Below are 23,116 nucleotides of genomic sequence, written 5' to 3' on the forward strand. Positions count from 1 at the left end.
TAGCCCCCGCTCACTGGGACATACTGCAGTCTATACCACTCAGCATCCGCAAGGGGGGGTTGGACCTGCTGCCTTTGCCTACCCTGGGCTGCACCTCTGCAACCCCAGTGCCCTTCCCGGCTTTTACCAAGGCCTGCAGGTTTTCCATCCTGAAGCTCCCCAGCTTCTCTGGCCTTTCCCCAGCTCTGCTCCACTCTAGGTACCCTGCTGAGTTCCCAAGCAGCCAAGCCCATCTCTCTCCACAGCTAGAGAGACACTCTGCCTGAGCTCCTGGCTAGCAGACCTTTTATAGGGCCTGCTGTGGCCTGATTGGGCCGTCGCACCATCTGTGTTTCCCTTTAACTCCTCAGGAGTGGAGTGGGGTAACTGCCCCGCTACATATGGCTTTTGTGTTAATTATGCAGCTAGTGACATAGATGCACATGGCACTTTACAGAAAAAGATGGATCCCCATCCCAACCAGCTTACAATCTAAATTAGATATAATGTAGCAAGAGATGAATTTAGCAGGTGAGATAGATGGGAAGAGGTCAGACTGTGGTGGAGAGGGGGGAAGGTCAGGTGGAGAGAAAGCTCATGATGTACATATTGTTGCATGCACAACTTTGTTCTTTTAGTCACTATTTCGTAGGTACTGGTCGTGACTCCATAATTAATGTTGAATTCCCTTTTGCACTTAAAGCAGGGATTCAACCCTTGCATCTGAGTCATTCTTTTCTTTGTCTTGAATGAGCTTAATAATGGAATGACGCAGCTTCTTCAAATGTACTATGTAGTTAAAATTCATTGAAATCTTAGGCATAGTCTATATTTGAAGAAATTAGGTTGTATCTAACTTATGATTAGTAGGCTACAGGCAACTCACTTCAACATCTCAGGTTACTCTTAAATGGGGCCATTGTGATATCAAAGCTAATTCAGGCAGTCACCCTCTTTCCTCTACAGCCAGTTTGCATACAACAGTTCTACTGATTGTAATGACTCCGTGGCATGAGGGAGACTTGACACATCAAGAGTGCCTTACTTTATTACTGCTCCTTAAAAATTCTGTGGCCACATGCTATCTTGGGCATTAATTCTTAAAAGGCTGGCTCTCTATAGCACCACTTACCAAGGCAGCACTGCAGGGGTAGCTGAGGCAGGAGCCCTTAAAGCACACACTTCAGGACTCAGGGCTTTGGCTCCCCTCACCCTCCTTTCACATAGCATCAATATCACTAACACAGCCCTTGGAATCAATGTAAACAGCAAATAAAGCCCAGACTCAGCAGTACAGCATGTATATGTACAGAACAAATATGGTTCTGCTTTCAAAGAATACATTTTCCGCACTGGGATGTTTGTGAAAGTGTTCTGTTTATTTGCAATTTAAGGGTTGAGCATAAATGATAGTAGACTTCTAACAGGTGTCAATGAGTGCTGAGCTCTTGGCTGCACACATGAAATTTAAGATTTTCAAAACCTTCCAGGAAAAGTTTCAGCACTTTACATTTCATATTAATTGATTTTCATGATTACATGCCTAACATTAAAATACCCTATCCTATTTTTGCCCTTACTTGTGCCTGATAAGTGGCTTCCAATAGCTCTGTTTCTCTTCCATCAGATTAATAAATTACCCCTGTAACTGAAAAGAAAACTGGCAGAGAAAAGTTGGTCTTTGTTACTGTCCAGTGTATGTCCTGGGAGACTCCTCATACTACACAGAACACCACCCAGTTGTAATTCCCACACTCTGCCACATTCATGGCCTACTTAAGAGGAGTTTTTCTTTCATCATTTTTCCCCGAAGATCTTGATACATCTTTGATAATACTAAGGATCCTTTTATTCTTTCTCCTGCCCCAAGTATGTCACTTTCTTTCTGAGTTTCATTTGGAAACCCAGCAGTATCACTCCCTGCTTAGGGCATGTTTACACTTACCTCCAGAGTGATCGATCTAGCAGGGGTCGATTTATCGCGTCTAGTGAAGACACGATAAATCGACCGCTGAGCACTCTCCCGTCGACTCTAGTACTCTACCAGAGCGAGAAGCGTAGGTCGAGTTGACGGGGGAGTATCAGCAGTCGACCCACTGCAGTGAAGACACTGTGGTAAGTAGTTCTAAGTATGTCGACTTCAGCTATGCCATTTTTGTAGCTGAAGTTGTGTAACTTAGACTGACTTAGCTCCCCCCCACCAGCTCTGTAGACCAGGCCTTAGCAGGAGTTACTGCTGTTTTAAAAGGAATTTTCTCCCCTGAAAGTGAACATAACTCCCTAAGAAACAGTGACTGAGGTGCAGATATTGCATACATAGATCCTGAGGTGGTCTATAGGAAGTAAGTTCTTTCAGTATTGAAGTAGTAGGCTTGAAAAACAATGCAATGCAATTTGTTCGCTTCAATATGGTAGCGTCACCTATTCCCTTTTTCATGTGAAAGGAGCTGAACTGTATGGCAGCCTATACATTTTGCAGCCAAACAGTCTTTCAGATGGATGCATAAGTTCAGCAAAAATATGATTCAGGTGGACAGAAACGTTTGGACTAGGTTTGCTCTCTAAACTGCATGCTGAAGTAGTCAACAAGAGTGTAAAATTTTAACACTGGATTATTTTATTCTTTAAATAAAAATGTACTGAAGGCAGTTCAGTGTATTAATAAATGTCTCTCTAATGAAAATATAAAGACCTGCTTCACAGGCACTGCATGTCAACTAGCAAATTTAAACCTATTTGTCAGAACTTGAATCAGAGGAGTCTGGCTGTTTCACAAAGAGAAAATAGCTGTTTGCCAGACAAGCAAGTACTCCTTCAAATAGGGGATGATCCCTAAACTCACACTAGGACCAGAACCATTTTCTTACATCACCCCAAGCAGGACCACCATTGCCAACATAATATCCAGCATCACTCCCTTCTTTCAGAGGATTAGACCCTACACCCCACAGGAGCTGAACTTAAGTTGGAGGCTAACGAGTAAAGTGTCTTCTCTGCTGAGGGTCTGAGGAGATGGCTAGATTTGCTTCTATGTTGGGAGATGACTTGAGTCGCAGTAAGGAAGCGAGGGGTTGAGGAGAATCTGGTCACCTGAAGCACAGAGAAAATCTGCATTGTGATGGAAGTAATAGCCACTGTGGCTTTTGATTATAGCATAGCATGTGGGCCTGTATCTACACTGAACTTTTTCTTCTACTGTTGCAGTTATGTACACAGCTCAATCTGTTGTAGCATGGTCTGAATAACACAGACCAACCACTGGTTTCTCATCCACTGTGTCTTCTAGACCTCTAAGCAGGTCTTGATGACATGTTGATTAAAATTGTGAGCCCCTATTTCCACTAGTACCCCCACCTTTGCTTCCACCAATGGAGCTACAGTGGTGGGCAACTTAAAGAAAAAGTTCAGTGCTGACCAGGATAAAGAGGCTATTCCCTATTCAAGGTGTCATTTTGCCTGTTCCTTATTCTTTCCCTTGTCCTTGGAAGAGGCTGTAAAAATAGATATATTAGAGTACTGGTCGGGAGTGCCTATGTAGATGAAATGACATGATGTTAGTGTGGGGTTTATTATTTTAGTATTTGAGTCTCTAAGCATCCCCAGTCTGAAGGAAATGGTTCCAGAAGCCTAAGAAGAGTCAGAATGAACTGAACGTCTGTGCAGTTACATGTTGCACCTTCTCAAGTATCAGCTACCTCAGTTCTTCACAACAGTATTCAAACGTTGCAGTAGACTGACCCATATACACCTGGTAACTATTGGAACAGTGAAACATCCTATTTGGTCATTATTCAATGATCGCTTTATTGTCCTAGATGGGAAAATAGGCTAAGGCCAAATGTAGACATTTGGGAGATCTCAATACCAGAGAGTTATTTCAGCTCAAAAATTCAAAGGACATGAATAAAAATACTAGGGAATTGGATAGACAGGTTTATCAGCATCAGATATGTACACATGTAATTTTTTACAAATTATATAGCTATAAACTAGGGGTGTTTGGATTTTCCCAACAGAAATTGGAATTCTGTAACTTTTGGTGAAGTTTCTGACTTTGTTTCTGGCTTTGGGGTAAATCAGGAGGATCATCTTATGATAATGCTTTAAATATGCTCTTGTGTGATCAGCTGCAAGCATGAGACACTTTGCTGTCCTTTCCAATAACTAGTTCACTTGGACCTGCCACTGCCACTTCTCTTCCTGGACCCATTGTTGTTTTTCTTTCCCCTTATGGCTGTCTTTGTTACAAAGCCTTCAGCAGCGCAGATCACCTCTCAAAAGCCTATCTTCTTATTTTTCATTTTCTTGATTTTTAGTTTTTCACTACAGTTTCATTTCATTTTTTTTTGCTTGCTCTCTGTCTTTTCTTGTCAGACTCATAAAGTAGCTCTCTTTTTATTTTATCTGGGGGATATTAATCCTAATTCTGGTTTTCCCCATTTGGTCTCTAATCTCCATTATTAATCTTCATTTCTCCTCTTCACCCTTTCTGTAAATCTACCTCATCAATTGCACTCTTTGGAATGCTCATTCCATTGCCCACAAAGCCATCCTTTTCATATCAATAGTTAAATATGTTTACATAATCATCTTTGCTTGAGGCGGTTTATATTTAATCTGGAGGTGGCAGGACAAATTACATATGCTAATTTCTCTTCTCTTTTCAATGCTGCACTGAATTAATAATGTAAACTAGGCTTAAACCATGGCCATTTTGTACTGGCAGCTTTTAAGCAGAAGTCCATATTCATTTTAATAAGGAGTTCTACCTAAATAATAACGGCATGATTTGGTTATAAATTCTTCAGACATCCATGAATTTGCAACATTTCAAACTGTCAGCCTCAACCTTCTCATGAGATTAATGCTTGGCAGTGGGCAAAAATTCTCTCTGTTGGTGCAGTTTTCATCAGGATTTCATGAATCTGTACTCTTGAAATTCACAGTCTGATGGGTTGATGCATGCTGGGAGTTTGTTTTAACTTCTGCCAGGTGCTCCATAAAAGATTCAAAATGGGATTAATGAAAAATTTGGGATGATTTTATTACTCTCAGTCTGCCAAATTAGTCCCTCATGTAAAACTATTAATTTCAATGTATTTATACCAAGGATTAATTTGATCCAATGACTCAAATTTTCTTATTACCTAGAGTACAGTCCAAAAAATACTGAACGAATTTTGACTGATTCACCATCTTTCAGATACAGAGAATATATCAGATTTAATCAGTGAGTAACCAAATTCATCCCGATCTCTGTTCACTTTCATTTGCAACTCTAGATCAAACAATATCATATATTATGTTGCTAAATGGGGATATGGTGTCAAAAATGACAGCAAAGTCAACCTTTTAACCTGTTGCATAAATAAACAGATGGTTTTCACTTCTTGAGATTTTAATTTGGTCATCTTTTACTTTGCTAAAATGAGTGCTTGTAACGTATGCTGTAACCAGCTTTGAGTCAACAAAAGACTTTTTAAAGAACACAGCATGATGGACTGGTTAGCATTGTCTGAGAACCTATTGATCACTTTTTGATTTGGTTTATTTAACTAAATTGTAAATAGCTGGCTTTTTTTCCTTAAATTATCTTTTCCGGGGGTTCCATCTCAGAAGGAGAAATATGGATTTGGTCTAACAATACCCCTTACCTTTTAAGAAATTGACCATTGTAAATTAGATTAGTTAAATGAATAGTTAAGTCTAGCCTTTGGAATGAAAATGGATTTTTGTAAGTAATTCTCTTATTCATGTATGTATCATTTCTTATAGATAATGGAATGATAGGTATTTGAAGGGATTCATATCAAAATATGTGTTCCTGAGAATGCTGAGGCCATTGAGGGATGACCTGTTGTTCTGCTAAGCCTACCTGAAGCATTTAAAGAGGTTCCTATCTGGCAGACAGAACATAAAGGTTCTTCTGACACAGATTTGTTCTTGGATATGGCATTTCAAGAGTTGTGTTTCTCTCAAGATCTGTATCTTGTAGGTAGTGCTGTTCTGAGTCATTAATTTTATACTGCCAATTGTTAAAATTAAAGACAGGTTTCATTATGCAACATAATTACAACTTGATAAGAAAGGTAACCTTTTGAAGTATCATTTCAAGTATATAAAAATAACCCTCCCACACACAATGATATAGTAATCAAAAGGTTTTTTTTTCTATTTTGCACAGTCACTTATTTTTAGCATACATTAGCCCCAATTTTTAAAGGAGAGCATCTGATCAGGGCACCAAATCTCACATTTGAAACTTGAGTGGGGATTTAGGTGCAAAGCTATCAATTTAATGAGCCTATATATTCATTTGGGCACCAAATTTAAGTGTCCAGTTTGAAAACTGGGTTTAGAATTCCTACATTTGTTAAATATTCCATTGACGGTATTTTGCACAGAAAATAAAACTAAACAGCCTCTTTAACAATGTAGGAGTAGTAGTACAGATATGAAGTGCATTCTTAGATTTAAGTTTAACCTTTTTTGAGGAGTCTGTCCCCCATTATCTCAAATTTAACAATATTAGAGGGCACACTGAAGTACCCTACCTAGTGAGATTAATGACTCAGTGCTTAATGGCACATGAATTGGGAACACACAACTGTTACTGCATAGTCTGATTTCATAGCATGCTTATATCACCTGTTCTCTCAAAGGCTGAGGTTCTTTTTAAATGTGGTAAGTTGAGTGGGTACCTAAATATCTGTACCACAGATGCAGACTTTCTGGGCCAGATTCAGATGTGGAGGTGCAAAAGCAGCATTAGGTAAATGTATATATTTATTTGATTTAAAAATTGTAAATCCAAGATGGGATTCAGGCATGCAGAATGTGCTAAGAACATGTTTAAGTCCTAGACAAAGTGATCATATTCTCACCTGGTTAAAATGGATGAAACGATATTGAAAGTAACAGAGTTGCACCAATTTACTCCAGCAGAGAATTTGGCCCAGTGGGTAGGCAGGCTGGAACAATAGGATTGACGGGTTAGGACTATTGCACAACATGGAGAAAAACTGATCAATGACACGTCAGCCAGGGAGGAAATGCATAACCTTTGCAGGTACCCAGGGCAGCACAAAAGTTGATGCACCGGCTTCAAAGAAGCAGGAACAGTCTTCCCGAATACTAAGCTGTCTTGTTGGAATTCTGAGAAGTTCCTGTGCTGCACTTGTCAGGGAGAAGCTGGACCTCTGTTTACTGGCTAATATCTGATTGTACTTATTTATCAATTACTAACAAACAAAACCTAAAAGCAGTGCCGTAACGAGGGCAAGGCGAGCGCGGAAAGTGAGGGGCACAGAAAGTCTCTCCTTCAGCAGAAATTTGGCAGCAAGTCTTTCCCTCTGAGAGGGACCCGTTGCCGAATTGCCGCCGGTCGTCGGCAAGGGAGAGGGGTGGCACATCGGCTCTTCGGCGGAAATTCGGCGGTGGGTCCTTCTTTCCAAGAGGAACTCGCCACCGAAGAGCTGGACGTGCCACCCCTGTCCCTTGCCTCGGGCACAAAAATCCCTAGTTATGCTCTGCCTAAAAGAATGCTAAGAGTGCAAAGTCAAGAACTCAAAAGTTAGGAAATGCCAGATGTAAGGTTGCCCCATGTAACTTTTATTTGGCCATCTGTTACCAGCACAATTTCAGGCTCTACCCCTCCATGGGCTTTGGGCTAACACCCATTCCTGATGGACTCAGGACTAACACCCATTTGGGTGGACTCAGGGCTCTACAGGTCTGCGTGGTCTTTTACTAGTGAAAGCCTTCCACAGTAATAGCCTTAACCTCTGTTTATTAACAGTTACTAAAACAGAATACACACTAAGCATACAACACTCACCACTCCCAATAAGCCAGACAAACTTTTCTTGGTGGCCAGTTAAGATTAGATCGTCCAGGGCTCCAGTTTCTGCATGGTATGGTAGGCAGGGTGTTGAGGTCTGGCTGCTCTGATCTTGGGCCATATCCAGGAGTTAGATTCCAAAGAACTTCCTTTTGCACACCAGTTTATATAGTTAAAACCTGGGTCCTACTTAATTGTACCTTAACCAATCATTTTAGACTACAGTACTACAAAACAGTATATTTCACCAACCCTGCCCCATTATGAAACAATTATTTAACCAATCCTATCACATTAGGAAACAATTATTTAACCAATCATACCCCACCACCTTAGTTGATTTAAATCTTGCAAAACTGCAACAGACATAACAGTTAAAGAATCATAAGAACATAAGAACAGCCATATTGGGTCAGACCAAAGGTCCATCTAGCCCAATATCTTGTCTTATGGCAGTGGCCAATGCCATGTGCTTCAGAGGGAATTATCAGGACAGGTAATCATCAATGATCCATCCCCTGTCACCCATTCCCAGCTTCTGGCAAACAGAGACTAGGGGCACCATCTCTGCCATCCTGTCTAATAGCCATTGATGGACCTATCTTCCATGAACTTATCTAGTTCTTTTTTGAACCCCTGTTATAGTCCTGGCATTCACAACATCCTCTTCAATGTGTTTAGGCTGGATTTCCAAATGTTGTATGTTATCTGGTAGGTATTTGAGGCAGGCAGCAATGCAATCATGGTGAGGGATGTTAGTGTATAGGGAGGTGACATCCATGGCGGAAAGGATGGTGTTCTGAAGGAGGCTGTTGATACAGAGTTTCTGGAGGAAGTCAGTAGTGTCTTGAAGGAAGCTGGTCATTGGTGTGGAGAGTGGTTTTTGACATTACTGTCAGTAAATGTCTTTCGCATTTGCAATATTATCAGCATTACAGATAAGTATAGTAGCTATAATGAAACTTAATCCTGCAGATGCTGTTCAATGAAGTCAGTATCGTTGTTGTGTGGATTGGGTTACATCTCCTTTAAACTCTTGAGTATAAACCTCCCATCCCCTCATTTAAGATGATGGTAAAACAGTTAAGTAGGCTACACATAAAACAAAGGTATTTTTAAAAGTTCTTAACTGTCAGGGTGGCTAAACATTGGAATAAACTGCCTAGGGAGGTCGTGGAATCGCCATCTCTGGAACTATTTAAGAGTAGGTTAGATAAATGTCTATCAGGGATAGTCTAGACAGTATTTGGTCCTGCCATGGGGGCAGGGGACTGGACTCGATGACCTCTGGAGGTCCCTTCCAGTCCTAGAGTCTATGAAATCTATGAATCTATTTGAGAGACCACGTAAGAATTAGAACTGTTTGGATGGATGGCTTTGCTGAGTATTGTTTTCGGGTAAGTGTGTATAAGGGTGGGGGAAGCTGGAAAGGGAGAAGTGATGGTAGTGTGGCTCTGAGAGAGAGAGAGCTCTTCGGTGACTGAGTGCCGGCTGGAAAGGCAGATTTGGAACAGTGAGGAAAGAAACTGTCTTTTGCTTTCAATTCTTACTGTAGTCAGGGAAGTAGGACTTCATGTATAGTCATTGTCAATTAACAAGACTGCATCAAAGAAAATACTCGTGTATCATCAATTTCTCCTGCCAGTGGACAGCCCAAATTTTGGCTACCTGCTTGGGGAAAGAGTAACAGTATCTTGCTTTTCTTCACCTGAAATACATGGTATTTATAAAATTAAAGAGCAACTATGCTGGTAGCAAAATAATTTGAATATCTGGAGCAGAACAGAGGGTCTGTCAGAATTTAACAGAATGGCATTTCCACACTAACAAAAAGTTACCTCCAGGAAACTAAAATGTAAGCAGTTTTGTGCTACGCCACTCATATCCATATTAGGCAACCTATAGTAATACCAGCTCAGGAAGAAAGGAGTAACTTCTTTCACTAGCAAAATGTATTAGGGTTCTAATTCAGCATATGATGCCCATTGTTTTTGCCTGTCTGTGTGCATTTATCATTAAAGAGCACTGCCCTATCCTCCACCCCAGTTAATACAAACTCTTTTCTGGGGACAGTGAGAGTGAAGGTTATAGTTGTAAGTACCTGGGTGGTAGCCACTGTAAAGTTCTTCCCCTCTTGAAGGGAACAAAGGAGATTCCAGAACACTAATGTTTGTCATTGAGCAAAGATAAGCATAAAGTAAAGCAAGTATCGTCCAAATTACTGTACTACTCATATCAAAATTAAAATACATTTACCTTTGCCTGTGGCTGGTATCTTAATTCAAGTCCTATTTGCTGATCAGGTGCTTACAGTGAAAGCCCAAGAAAAAGCAGACAGACTATGGTTGAGATTTTCAAAGCTGAAGATCAAGACACACAATACCTGTTAACATGAATAAATGTTCTGTGTACGTGTTAATCCCCTAGCTGACCTTCAAAATCTCAACAAATATATGTTTCTGTGTTTGATCCAGTTTTTAGAATGGAAATCATTCTGTAATGTTAAACTAGAAAAGATCTCCAAATATCTTGCCTACAAATCATACAAACTTGTATATTGCATATCTGTATGTCGGCATTTATAAGCCACCTATTACTGTGAAATCTAGACGAAAACAAAGATTACATAAAACAGTGGGAATCTGCCTAAAGATGGGCAAATCCTCCATGCTTCTATTTTGGATTCTGTTACTGAGGTTGTCCTTGCTTTGGTTCTTTAGGGAATACTTTGAAGAGCTGAGTATTGCAGCATGATCTGAAGACAACTTGACTATTTCAGCTCTCGTTTAGGAGGGTGTAACAGAGCATTGGGCTAGTTATGGAAAAAAATTCTTCCACTGTCTCTCTTGGGTATATGCCTGGACTCTGTTAATCAAAATCTACAGAACGACTGCAGCTTCTGGAGTGGATGCTAGAAGGAGAGGTGGTCTTTGTCATAGCCAGCTGCTGTGGTCAGAGTAATTGTACTGTACTTTACTTTATGTGGCCAAGAATTTGGTTTGATTATGGTTTTGCTTGTTTCTTTAATGCACTGTCTCCTATAGATTTGGGGCATATATATGAGAGTACTGGGTACTGAATCTGTAATACTAGGTTAAGTTAGTAAATCAAGAGATTGACCTAACCCTGGAATAGTCATGTTCTCCTGACTGATGACATTTTGGAATTCCAAGTCATTCTATCATTGGAGAGCTCCTGGATGTGAAGAGAAGACTATTTTGGCTCAGGACATGTTTCATAGCAGAGTAAAGTCTCAAATCCTGATCCTGCAATGTGAGCTGTGGGACTGAATCCTAGTTCCATGTTTGAGTGGGGCCCAATTGGCTCTGCATAGGAACTAGATGCTGCCTGTACAGATCAAATTGTATGATCCAAATGGTAGTTAAGAACAACTGAATGTTGTTAATTATTATATGTCTGATTCTTGCCTGGGCCAGGTATCACCTTCCAGGTACGTAATTAATTAGCATGGGAGAGATTATATACATTTACAAATCTAATACAATCCCAATCACTAATTGTGTGAACTAAATACATAATTAGTTGTTACCTTTTATTTTTAAAAGCCACTGCACACTATTGCATCTACCCATTAACACCCAAACCTTAGAGAATACCTAGCCAATTAGCAAAATCCTTCATCCGCTGTCTGGATTCATTACCAATCTAACGTACACAGAAGTAAATGGAAAAACTTACACTAATTTCAGAGGGCGCTAGTTTAGACCCATGAGAGTAGCCTGAATGCTAGTGAAGTCAAACTGGGGTTCTTGTGTTCTAGAGGCAGCATCTTTGCCACATAAACTAAAAAAAACACCCTTTCTTTGATATTGCACTAGCAGGGACTCTGCTAAACTTCTCAGGTGACAGTCACTCATTTATATTTCTTAAATCTAACATTTTAACCACCAGGAGGCATAGTTTTCCTACCAATTCCACTAAGTATTGCTGCTACTGAAATCTCTTTTGTGAAGTGAAATCCTCAATTTTTTTTGGTTGGTGAAAAACCCAGTTAAAAACAGCTAAAATGGAATTAAAGACTGGTCAATATTTTATAATCTAATTTCACTTCAAACTCCAGGAAAAAAAATCCAAAACTGATTCTCTATAAGATTTTACAATACTTGATCTACAAATAATATTTCTTTATTGCCACTTAGCATAGGCATATCTTTTAACCCTTAAAACATTAAAGTTAAGTTTTCACAATTTGAATGGATTTTTTTAAGAGATTATTAAATGTCGTATCAAAAAAGTTACTTCAATGATTTAGAAACCTCATAATTTTATGAGATTTTCTATCATTCAAATTGTCATCCTACTAAATAATAAGATCAACAGAAAGGTTTTAATGAAAAGAGGATATTTTTATGAGATTACAAGTTTGGTTGATAATGGTAAAAGTGTTGACTTAATATACTTAGATTTCTGTAACATATTTGACTTGGTACTGCATGACATTTTTATTAAAAAAACTAGAACAAGATAAAATAAAATAGAAATATGACACACACAAAATGGTCTAAAAGTTGGCCAGTTGATAGGTCTCAAAATGTAACTGTAATTGGGGACTCCTCATCAGACAGCCATCTTTTCGGTGAGGTCCTACAAGGATTAGTTCTTCACCCTATATTATTTAACATTTTCATTGATGACTTGGCAGAGATCAAAATAATCACTGATAAAGTTTGCAGATGGCACAAAAATTGGGAGTGTGGTAAATAATGAAGAGGACAGGTCACAGTGATTCAGAGCGATTTGGACTCCTTAGTAAACTTGTTGAAAGCAAATAAAGTGTTTTCAATACAGCTAAATGTAAACATATAGATCTAGGAACTAGGCCACACTTACACAATGAGGGCCTCTATTTTGGGAAGCAGTGACACTGAAAAATATTTGTGGTATCACAGTGGATAATCAGCTAAATATGAGCTCCCAGTGTGATGCTGTGGCCAAAAGTGCTAATGGGATCCTGGGAGCCATAAACAGGAGAATCTCAAGGAGGAGTAGAGAGGTTATTTTACCTTTGTATTTGGCACGGGTACAACCACTGCTGGAATACTGTGCCCAGTTCTGGTACCCACAATTCAAGAAGCATGTTAATACATTGAAGGGGGTTCAGAGAAGAGACATGAAAATGATTAGAGGATTAGAAAACCTGCCTTATAGTGACAGACTCAAGGAGTTAAATCTATTTAGTTTATCAAAAGCAGGTTAAGGGATGACTTGACTACAGTGCAGAAGTATCTATGTGGGGATCAAATATTTAATAATGGGCTCTTCGATCTAGCACAGAAAAGTGTAACATGATCCAGTGACTGGAAGCTGAAGCAAGACAAATTCAGACTGGACATGAAGTGTAAATTTTTAATGGTGACAGCAGTTACCCATTGAAACAATTTAGCAAAATTTTAAAATCAACATTGGATGTTTTTCTAGAAGACATAGTCTAAGAATTATTTTGGGTAAGTTCTATGGCCTGTGTTATACAGGCGGTCAGACTAGATGATCACAATGGTCCCTTCTGGCCTTGGAATCTATGAAGCTATGAAAAAGACTCACCTGCAATGTCTGTGGGTCTAAACCAGAATTTTTTTTAATACATTACACACTGTCTGCACTTGGCCAGATAAGACAAAACATCACATGAAGACAGTTCCTGCCCTGGAAGAGCTTATATACAAAACACCTGATCTGCAAACAAGTAACTCTACACATGCAAATAGTTCCGTCTTCAGCAGCACTGCTCCTGTGACAAAAATAATTTTCAGAGGGTTTGCAGGACCAATCCCTAAAAGACAGTGGGCTAGATTGATAAATACATTTAGGTACCTAACTGTCACTTTAGGTGCCTAACTCCAAAATTTAGATTCTTAAAACCCTTGCTCAGCTGCCACCTAATCCTGTAGGTGGCTATATTTCTGCGAGTAAAGGTTCCTGTGTGCTTAAGTTTTTGCTGGTGGACACACAAACACATACTGAAGCCTAAATCCTGATGGCACCAAGTTGTGGTGTCTAACCCCTAGGGGGATCCTTCAGGTCTGGGGTAGTCAATAGGACAAATCTGGACCACCAGACATGTTTGAATGGACTGTGAAATCTTTTTATTTACTTATCATTATTGTTATTATTTTTTCTAGAGTCAGGACCTTGACTATATCTCAACAAAAAAAAAAGATTATCCCTGCTTTAGATGTTCCTCTGCCTATCTTGCCTGGGGGGCCCTACTTGGCAGGCATTCTCAGAGAAAACCTTAGAGCCCACCTCTCAGATCAGGCCTTGCACAGAATACAATGAGGAGGTTAGAAAAAGAGAGAGAGTGAGTTAGCCTCATGGTTAGTAAACTCATGAGGAAGAGCCTGCTCCAATGAATATATAAATATTTTATTCAAAGTGGAACTGGTTCAACAGGAAACACCCACTCTAGAATACTTTCCCTCTCAGTGACTAGGGCACTCAGCTGGGAGCAAACCTAGCTTCACTTGCATGCTCTGATTTAGGTAGAGGGCAGGTCTGAACCTAACTCTTGCATGTCCTGGGTGAGTGTGGTAATCACTGGGCTATTAGGCATAAGAGGGACACTCACCACCACCTCCACATGAATCCTAACAGGGGCATCATTTCAGAAAATTTTAGGAAGTAGGGGAAGTTGCATTAGCATCCCTGCTTCTGCCTCCTTGCTGAGTCCATGGCTGCTCATGGCGGGGTTAACGGGCCAATCTCATCCTGGACAGGTTGAGGAGGTGATGGGTCAGTCCTATCCCAAAAAGTAAGGGGGTGGTGGGAGATTTCTCACTTACAGCCAGCCTAGAGCAGCGACTGGGGGCTGGCTTGCTCAACCCAGAGTACAGCTGTGGCTTCCTGTCCTACTGGTGGGAAGAGAGGATGGGGATGCCCACAACATCGTGATTAGGAGTCCTGCCTCCCACTTGTCCCACAGCAGCCCCTGAAAGCTGAGACACCACAACAGTAGTGGCAAGGAGCTATGAAAAATCAGGAGTGGAGGGGGGCAATTATCCTTTCTGCCCCAAAGCCAATGATGCCCTGAATCCAGGGCTGGTCTTACCATGAGGTGAACTGAGGCAGTCGCCTCAGGTGCCAGACAGGGGGTGCCTCTAGGACCCACTGTGTAGAAAATTGTGTCTGCTGCTGGTGCATATGTATTCTCTCTGTACTAGAGGCACAGAGATGGTACAGTGCTGTGCTGGAGGAAGGAGGGCACAAGAGACATAGGCTGGTAGGAGAAAAGGTGAGAGGGAAAAACAGAAAGCAGCAGGAGCTGCAGGGAGAAAGAGGAGGAGGAGCCTCTTATGTACCTCTCTAGCACCCCCAGGAGCCTGGACTGATTAACACCAGCTTCTCAGGGAGCTTCCTGTTTCCTGCTGCTTCCCTGAACCCACTTGAGGAGAACAGGCAGTCAACTGAAGTAGTAGGAGCCAGTTAGGCCCTTAAGACGCTGATATCTTCCCTCACTCAGGCCCTGCTACCAGCCTGCTTATTTGTCCCCTTCAACTGAGTGTTGAGAGCCACTATAGCTGGCACAGAACAGCAGTCATGAGTGAAAGAAGAAAACGCCCCTCTGGGGCAGCATTCAGAAAAAGAAAGAAAGCAAAGGAAGCTTTTCTATCTAAGCAGGAAGGAGCTCTCCTGAGATACATAGACACAAATGTTCACGGTGAGCCTTCCGGCCCCAGTGAGGATGTGAGTGGTGAGGAGATGCCTGATCTTCCATTTAGTCAGAGTGCAGGTGACCTGGCAGCTACTGCAGCATCCATATCTCCATCTCAAATGGATGTAACCATGCACATTCCTGAATAAAAGTGTAGATCAGAGAAGAGTGTGGTGGAGGCGCAAGAAACAGCTGCTGCTGAGTTTAGTTCCTTAAGTCTAGATGATCCAGGACTGTGGACCCATTTGAGCAGTTGCCTGAGGGACTTCCTTGTACTGCATGGGCCACTGCAAGTGAAAAACTTCATGTTCCCCAAAGGCAATGAAAATAGAACTTTCCATCCAACACATTACTAGGGTGAAATCCCCAGTTGTGACAAAGTGGAGACGCCATGGCCTATGTACTCAAAAACCCAGAATGCTGCATACTGTTTTTATTGCAAACACTTCCAGTCTAATGTTCCAGCCACATAGGGTTCTACAGGAACAAAGGACTGGAAAAATCTGGCTAGAAATCTGGCATGCCATGAGAAGGCAGCAAATCTCCAGAGAGCATTTAATAGGTGGAAAGAGCTTGAGATGAGACTGAGGTTAAAGGCCACTATAGATGATCAGCATCAAGAGAAGATTGCCTCAGAGTCTCTTTACTGGCAAAATGTTCTGAAAAGACTCATTGCCATTGTGAGAATGCTTGCTACCCAAAACCTAGCACTGCGTGGCACTTCAGATCAGCTGTATGTGCCAAACAATGGAAACTGCCTTAAAGAGGAAAGAACAGAGGAGTGCAGACACAGATCCGAGAGTTAAACCCTCGAGCTTTTTTTGTCCCATGCAATTCTCATTCATTGAACTTGGTGGTCAGTGATGCAGCGTCAGCTTCTAGTGAGGCTGCTGAATTTTTTAATGTAATTGAAAGCATCTATGTATTTCTCTCTGCATCAACTCAGTGATGGCAGATTTTGAAGCAACATCCTGACACTGAAACCACTGAGTGATACACGATGGGAAAGCTGAGTGGAGTGTATTTGGGATGTTGTATGATACTCCAAAACGCCTCACTATACCTGAAGAAAACCTACACCAGCAATGCAGGACACTAGACACAGTATCGACACACGATGACGTGTGATATTGATGCAAGTGATTTAGGTGATGAACTTAAAGCCCTTTCAAGATGCATTTCAGCAGGATCAACTCCAAAGGCTGTTCTGGAATATATGTGCACAAATAAGATGACCACCCTCTTTCCAAATGCTTTTGTTGCTCTGCGCATACTTCTAACACTTCCTGTAACAGTTGCCAGTGGAGAATGCAGCTTCTCCAAGCTGAAGTTAATAAAACCACATCTACGCTCCACAATGACACAGGAGAGACTGGTCCGCCTTGCAATCATCTCAATAGAGCATGAGCTGGCCCAGACAGTGGACCTTCAGGAAGCAGTTCAAATCTTTGCAACCAAGAAGTCACAGAAAGCACCACTTTGATTATTCAAATAGATAAAAATGCCAGTGTTTGCTATGCAGACAAGAAAAGTTACATTTGCTGTTCAAGAGTCTGAAAGTGAAGTGTTACTTAAAATTTTTGAACAAGGCATTTTAAGTTGTTAATTCTCCTTTATTGGGGTAGGTAGCAAAGATTTGAACTGCCCTGGTGCAGCTGTGGCTGGGAGCCCAAGGGCCCTTAAATCAACCCGGGGCTCCCAGCTGCAGAGGTGGCTAGGAGCCCCTCAGGGCCAGTGCAAGGAAGTTTTGTGCCCTAGGCGAAACTTCCACCTTGCACCTCCTACCCAGCTAACCCTGCCCCCCCCCCACTACACCTAACTCAGCATCCAACCCAGGGAGCACCCCCCGCACCAGCTACCCCCCCCACTGTGACAGCTAACCTCCCCCCACCATCCCCCCATGGCAACTAACTCTGCCATGGGGGACTCCCCCCGACCCCCCCACGGCAGCTAACCCTGCCTGGGGAGACTTCCCTGCCCCCGCCACAGCAGCCAACCCTGCATGGGGAGACTTCCCCCCTCTCCCTCGCTGCTACGGCAGCTGACCCTGCCTGGGGAGACCTCCCCCGCGGAAGCTAACCCTGCTTGGGTAGCCCACTCCAGCTCACCTCAGCTCCGCCTCCTCCACTGAGCATGCGGCGCTGCTCTAATTCTCCTCCCCGCCCAGGCTTGCGGCGCTGATTGGAGGGGATCTAGAGCTGGACTGTGTGCTCAGCAGAGGAGGCAGAGTGGAGGTGAGCTGGGGTGGGGAGCTGTTCCCCTGTGCACCCCCCTCCGATTACTGCGGGCAGCCCTCCCTGCGCGCCCCCCCCCAGCTCACCTCCACGCCACCTCCTTGCCTGAGGGGACTTTTAGGCGCCCCCAACCACTAGGTGCCGTAGATAGCCGCCTAATTTGCCTACATGGTTGCACCGGCCCTGGAGCCCCTGGGGCTCAGAGAAAAATTAAAGGACCCAGGGCTCTGGCTGCCAGAGAGCTCCAGGCCCTTTAAATCCCCATCGCTGGGAGCTCTGAGCCCTTTAAATCCCAGCCCCAGCCCAGCTACCAGAGCCACGGGTGGGATTTAAAGGGCTCTGGGCTGCCTGCAGCTGCTTGAGCTCTGAGCCCTTTAAATCCTGGACCCAGCCCAGTTCCCCGAGCCATGGGCACGATTAAATTCCTGCCGCGGATGTCGGTGCAGCCCGGCACGGTGTGCTGGCTCTTGCCGGTATGCCATATCATACCGGACTCTTATCGGTGTACTTTCACCTCTGTGTCAGTCTCATTCTTAGGTGCCTAATTCTACTCATTTTTTGTAGGAGCCCAACTGCTTAACTCTGGACTGAGGATTCCCCAGGGCAGCGGGGTGCCTGAAGTTGGGTGTTGCAGTGCTGAGCCTTAGTCCCTGCTGTAAGATCTAGCCTCAGCAGGATACTGTGTGGAGGAAAAAGGGATACTGGTTAGGAGAAAGAGGCAGACCAATATTCAACACCTAGCCCTCCCAGTCCTTGTATATACCTCTGCTGTCAGTAGCATCTGTTGTTTGCACTGCACTATATATATATATATATATATATGTATATTGCTTGTAGCTGATAAACTTAAATAGACTAAGGCAGCAGTGACCCTGTCCGGGGTTTTTCCACTGCCGCCCACTCTCAGCCTCGTAAACTAGGGCTGACTCGGGTTTTCTCTGTGACTCCTGCCGTCTCTTGGTACTGTTACTTGCAGGTGTCGTTACCTCCCACGCCCCTCGGCAGCCTGGCTACGTCCTTGGCTCAGGAGCGCTCCGCGCACCCGGCGCAGTCCCAGCGCTGGTTGCACGGTGTCGGGGGACCAGCGGACTTGCTAGGCACGAGACGCGCAGGGTGAGCCTAAGCACAGGCTCTTAGGTGCACAGCACTGTCCTGGGCTTTGTTCTCCCCCTTCCCCTCAGAAAGGGCAGCGCTGCCCCCCCGCACCGTTCCTCTGCGGGGTCTGCTGCCCCCAGCCTTTGTAGCCAGTAATCAGCGTCTCCCTGCACCCAACGCTGCCCATCCGTAACCTGCTCCGAGGATACCCCACACACGTGGCTGGACAACTCCCCAGGCCCGACTCAGCTGAGGGCCCTTTTTTATTAGCTTGGGCCCCGGCTCCGCCTCCTTTTACATTTCCCGCCCCTTTCCCTTTCCGCTCAAGTTCGGGCATCAGGTCAGGGCCGGGAGGCTTCGCTGTGGCTGAGGCGCATGCTCCGAGCTCCCGCGCATGCTTAGTAAGAGCCAAGCAGCCCATCCCGTGATTGGCAGGCTAGATAGCCCCGCCCGCCGTGAAGGCTCCACCCCGCCCGGCCAGCTGGGCTGGAGTCCCCTCCCCGCCCGCCGGAGCCTCCCTCCGGCTCAAACTCCCCCTGAGCTCCAGGAGCGGCGGCCGCTGCTGGTAACTTTCCCCCAAGTGCGGTTGCGGGCAGGACCTATGCGCCCCGGCTGATCGCGGCCCCGGCAGGGCAGTAACAGCGGCCCCGAGCCCGCCCCCTGGCCGGGCGGGGGGCGCTGAGCGGCGGTGGTTGCCCCATGTCCCGTAAGGCCAGTGAGAACGTGGAGTACACGCTGCGGAGCCTGAGCAACCTGATGGGCGAGAAGCGCCGGAGGCAGCCGGACAGCTCGGCCGGCTCCAGCGCGGCAGCGGCCGGGGAGCGCAGCCTGATCAGCGCTGAGTCCTGTTCCAGCATCAACAGCCAGGCGTCCGGCGGGGAGCTGGAGCGGGCGGCCCGGCGGCAGTTCCAGCAGGACGAGAGCCCGGGCTTCGTCTACGTGGTGTCGGTGTTCTCCGCCCTGGGGGGCTTCCTCTTCGGCTATGACACCGGCGTGGTGTCCGGGGCCCTGCTGCTCCTCAAGAGGGAGCTCAACCTGGACGCCCTCTGGCAGGAGCTGCTGGTCTCCAGCACGGTGGGCGCCGCCGCGCTCTCGGCGCTGGCCGGCGGGGTGCTGAACGGGCTGTGGGGCCGCCGACCCTGCATTCTCCTGTCCAGCTGCTTCTTCATCGCGGGCTCCGCCCTGCTGGCCGCTGCCCAGGACAAGGAGACCCTGCTAGGGGGGCGCATCGTGGTGGGGCTGGGCATCGGTGAGTCCTGCGCTGCCAGCCCGCTCCTCTCCCCCTCGATCCCTGCCGCTTCCCCTTCCCTCCCTCTGCTTCTCTGCCCCGGCTCCCCCACCCCCTCCTGCGCCGCGGCTTGTCCCTTTCAGTGACGCGTGACTTTGTTTCAGTATCTCGGCAAGTCTGACCTGAGCGCTGAGAGTCGCTGGCGAGTTCACAGACGAGCCGGGGAAGCGCTGGGAACGAGGGTGCTTTGGGTCTGTCCCCTTCCCTGCCTCCCTCCCTCCCGCTCCGGTCTCCCTCAGGGAAATGCCACTCCTGGCTAGAGTGACAGGAGTTGAGGTTACAGGGGAGGGGCCAGCACTGTTCTGCTTGGGGCCGTCTGGCTACCAGCACTGACCCTCAAAAGTAGGCGACCCCTCGCCTAGGAATGACGTGTATTGTGTAGCGTGAAGGAGTTGAACTGGGAGTCTTTCTTTCCCCTGTGTGCTGTGGAGGAATGACAGGTTTTATCCTGGGCTCATCACTGTCAGGGGCGGCTCTAGGGATTTTGCCGCCCCAGGCACGGCAGGCAGGCTGCTTCCCGCGGACGGGCCGCTGGTCCCGCGGCTTCGGTGGACCTCCCGGAGAAGCCGCGGGACCTGCGGACCGTCCACAGGCAAGTGGCCGGAGGCAGCCTGCCTGTTGCCCTCACGGCGCCGGCAGAGCGCCCCCAGTGGCTTGCGGCCCCAAGCAGGCGCTTGGCGTGCTGGGGCCTGGAGCCGCCCCTGATCTCTGTAGTATCTGAGTACCTTCCAGTAGCATATTAAGCAATGCAGCTACATATCTGACCTGTGTAGTTAGTTCTCTCATTCTCTTCCCCAGAGAGAGAAGCGCTGGCAGTGGACTGACTGGTTTTGTTAGTTTTTCTTTTTAATGTAGGTATACCTGTTGCTATGTGTGTGTTAAAGAAGGCAAGGTCAGAGAATGGGCTTTGGTTAGCATAAAGCCCTGAGGCTTGTGATGGAATGCTAACTGGAGCTCTGCAGTGGACTCATATGGCGTTGGGCAGGTTGCGTTGCCTAGCTCCCACCTTTTTCCCATCTGTAAAATGGAAATAATACTGCCTCCTAGAGTTGGTTATTGGGATTAAGGTCTGCATATGGCTTTGAACCTGAAAAGTGCTATATCAATGCTAAGTATTTGATGAGTGTGAGGACAAGTATCTGTTCCACCACTTCATTCAGGCTCAGTATCCTGTGGTCTGTGTATTTGGCCAGTTTTCTGATTCTCCTCCATCTATAGCAGATGACTATCTGCATGGGTGCTCTCATTTGTTAGAGAACCGTTTTCAAAGCTGAGTGTGGAATGTTGCTTCTCATGAAACTGCCTCCACAGATTTTTTACTTTTGGAGTCATGTGCCATGCCATAAAAAGCATTAAAGCAGTTAGCTGTGGGAAGAAATGAGCTGTGATGTGTGGGTGGAGTGGCACCTGGATATTAGTAGGTTTTTAATAATTCCAGAATTTGTACAGAATGAGAGACATTATCTCCACAGATCCCTATTCTTGGTAGTTACTTACCATTAAGTGTCGTTGTAATTTACTGAAATATTGATTAGGAATTATGACTGGGTGGAGATGGAAAGCAAGTTTAGTATCAAGTAGTAGCTACCCAAACCACAAAAGAACATATCCTTAGGCCAGGTCTACTCTGACAAGTTAAGTTGACTCAGTTACATTGCTCACAAGCACATAGTTAAGTCAATCTAACTGGAGGTCTAGACAGCACTAGAACAATTCTGTTGACCTAGCTACAGCCTGTCAGGGAGGTGGATTAACTACAGTGATGGGAGACCCTCTGCTATAGTGAGTGGCTACGCTGAAGAGATACAGCTACAGCTGAAGATGTGCTGCTGCATTTGTTTAAGCATAGACATAACCTCAGACTATTCACGTTGGCGCACTCCACAACCATTTTATACTAGTGCAAGTCTCAGGCAAATATTTTAAGCAACGTGTTTTGGGAACATCATCTTTCTTATTGGCCTCTAGTTGGTATGGGATTGTATTCCCTCATTCCAGCCCACCTAAAATGGGAGGAGTGCTGTCGCTTCTGGCTTATGCAGTGGAATGGGGGAGAAGTTGTTCTCTGCTATTCCCTTCTCCAGCTTCCCGGTTTTTTTGAGGGTCCTTCTCTATGAATATCTCCCTTCTCAATTCTAGAGACAAAGAGAGTGATTAAAAGTAGAGAATATGAAAAAATAGATTCTGGATTAACACACTTAAAGAATGTGTTAAGGTGTCTAACCTCATAACCTCTGTGGTTTTCTGCTCTGTCTTGCTCCACTGGACACATACTGAAGGTGTAACTATGAAAATACACTAATAAGCTAGTAGAAATTCTTTGGTTCAGCTAGACAGTATTTGCTTTAGAAACCAGAGAATCAGGATTTAGATTCCATTAGTGCCTCCTTGAGCAGAATGAATTGCTATTTTGTTTGTTTTTGGTGTGTAGTTCTTGATACACATCTGTATGGACTGTAAATACAGGTAATTCTACCTGATGTCTTCTTTTCCAAGGTGTACTGGATGAGCTTAAAATGTGGACAATACTTACTCCATTTTAATCTTGATGCGGGGGGTCAAGGGCGGGGGGAGTTCTGCTACATGCCAAAGGAGTCCTAAATAACACTTTGTGTCTCTAATATTCTGGGACCCACACAGTTACAACAACATTGCACTCCACACGTCACTTTTCAGTTGCCTCACCTTCTCTCCAGACTTAAAGCTTTTATTGACACCAACCTTCATCTAAGTAAGATTGAAGGGCTCCAAAGATCCCATCCAATGTGGCTCCTTTGGTTTTTGGGAGTTCATTCTTCCTTCTCTCTGTTGCACTTTCAGCTGTTGTGTAGAAGAACTCAGTATGAGACTGAGTGTTATTTCTCAGCCATTAAATGAGTCCATTTTTTGAGAATTCTGTAACTTGTTACCAACATACTTGCTGTGATGCAATTCAGTTTTTTTTTTTTTAAAGGAGAAAAGTTAAACTAAGTCATAGTCAAGGTGTTCCAGTTAAATTTACTACAGTGATA

The 23,116-nt window shown here is 44.6% G+C and overlaps 1 protein-coding gene across 1 annotated transcript in view; it reads left to right on the top strand.

Moving 5' to 3' along the window:
* The first annotated feature begins 19,300 nt into the window (after window positions 1–19,300).
* Window positions 19,301–23,116, top strand: part of SLC2A13 (solute carrier family 2 member 13) — a 341,963-nt gene continuing 338,147 nt past the window's right edge. The window contains exon 1 of the mRNA XM_032803991.2: window positions 19,301–20,066. Coding sequence (XP_032659882.1) covers window positions 19,517–20,066 — 550 coding nt within the window. The 5' untranslated portion in view covers window positions 19,301–19,516. The remainder of the gene's footprint in view (window positions 20,067–23,116) is intronic.

Source organism: Chelonoidis abingdonii, chromosome 1, assembly GCF_003597395.2.
Source record: "Chelonoidis abingdonii isolate Lonesome George chromosome 1, CheloAbing_2.0, whole genome shotgun sequence".
NCBI classification, from domain to species: Eukaryota; Metazoa; Chordata; order Testudines; family Testudinidae; genus Chelonoidis; species Chelonoidis abingdonii.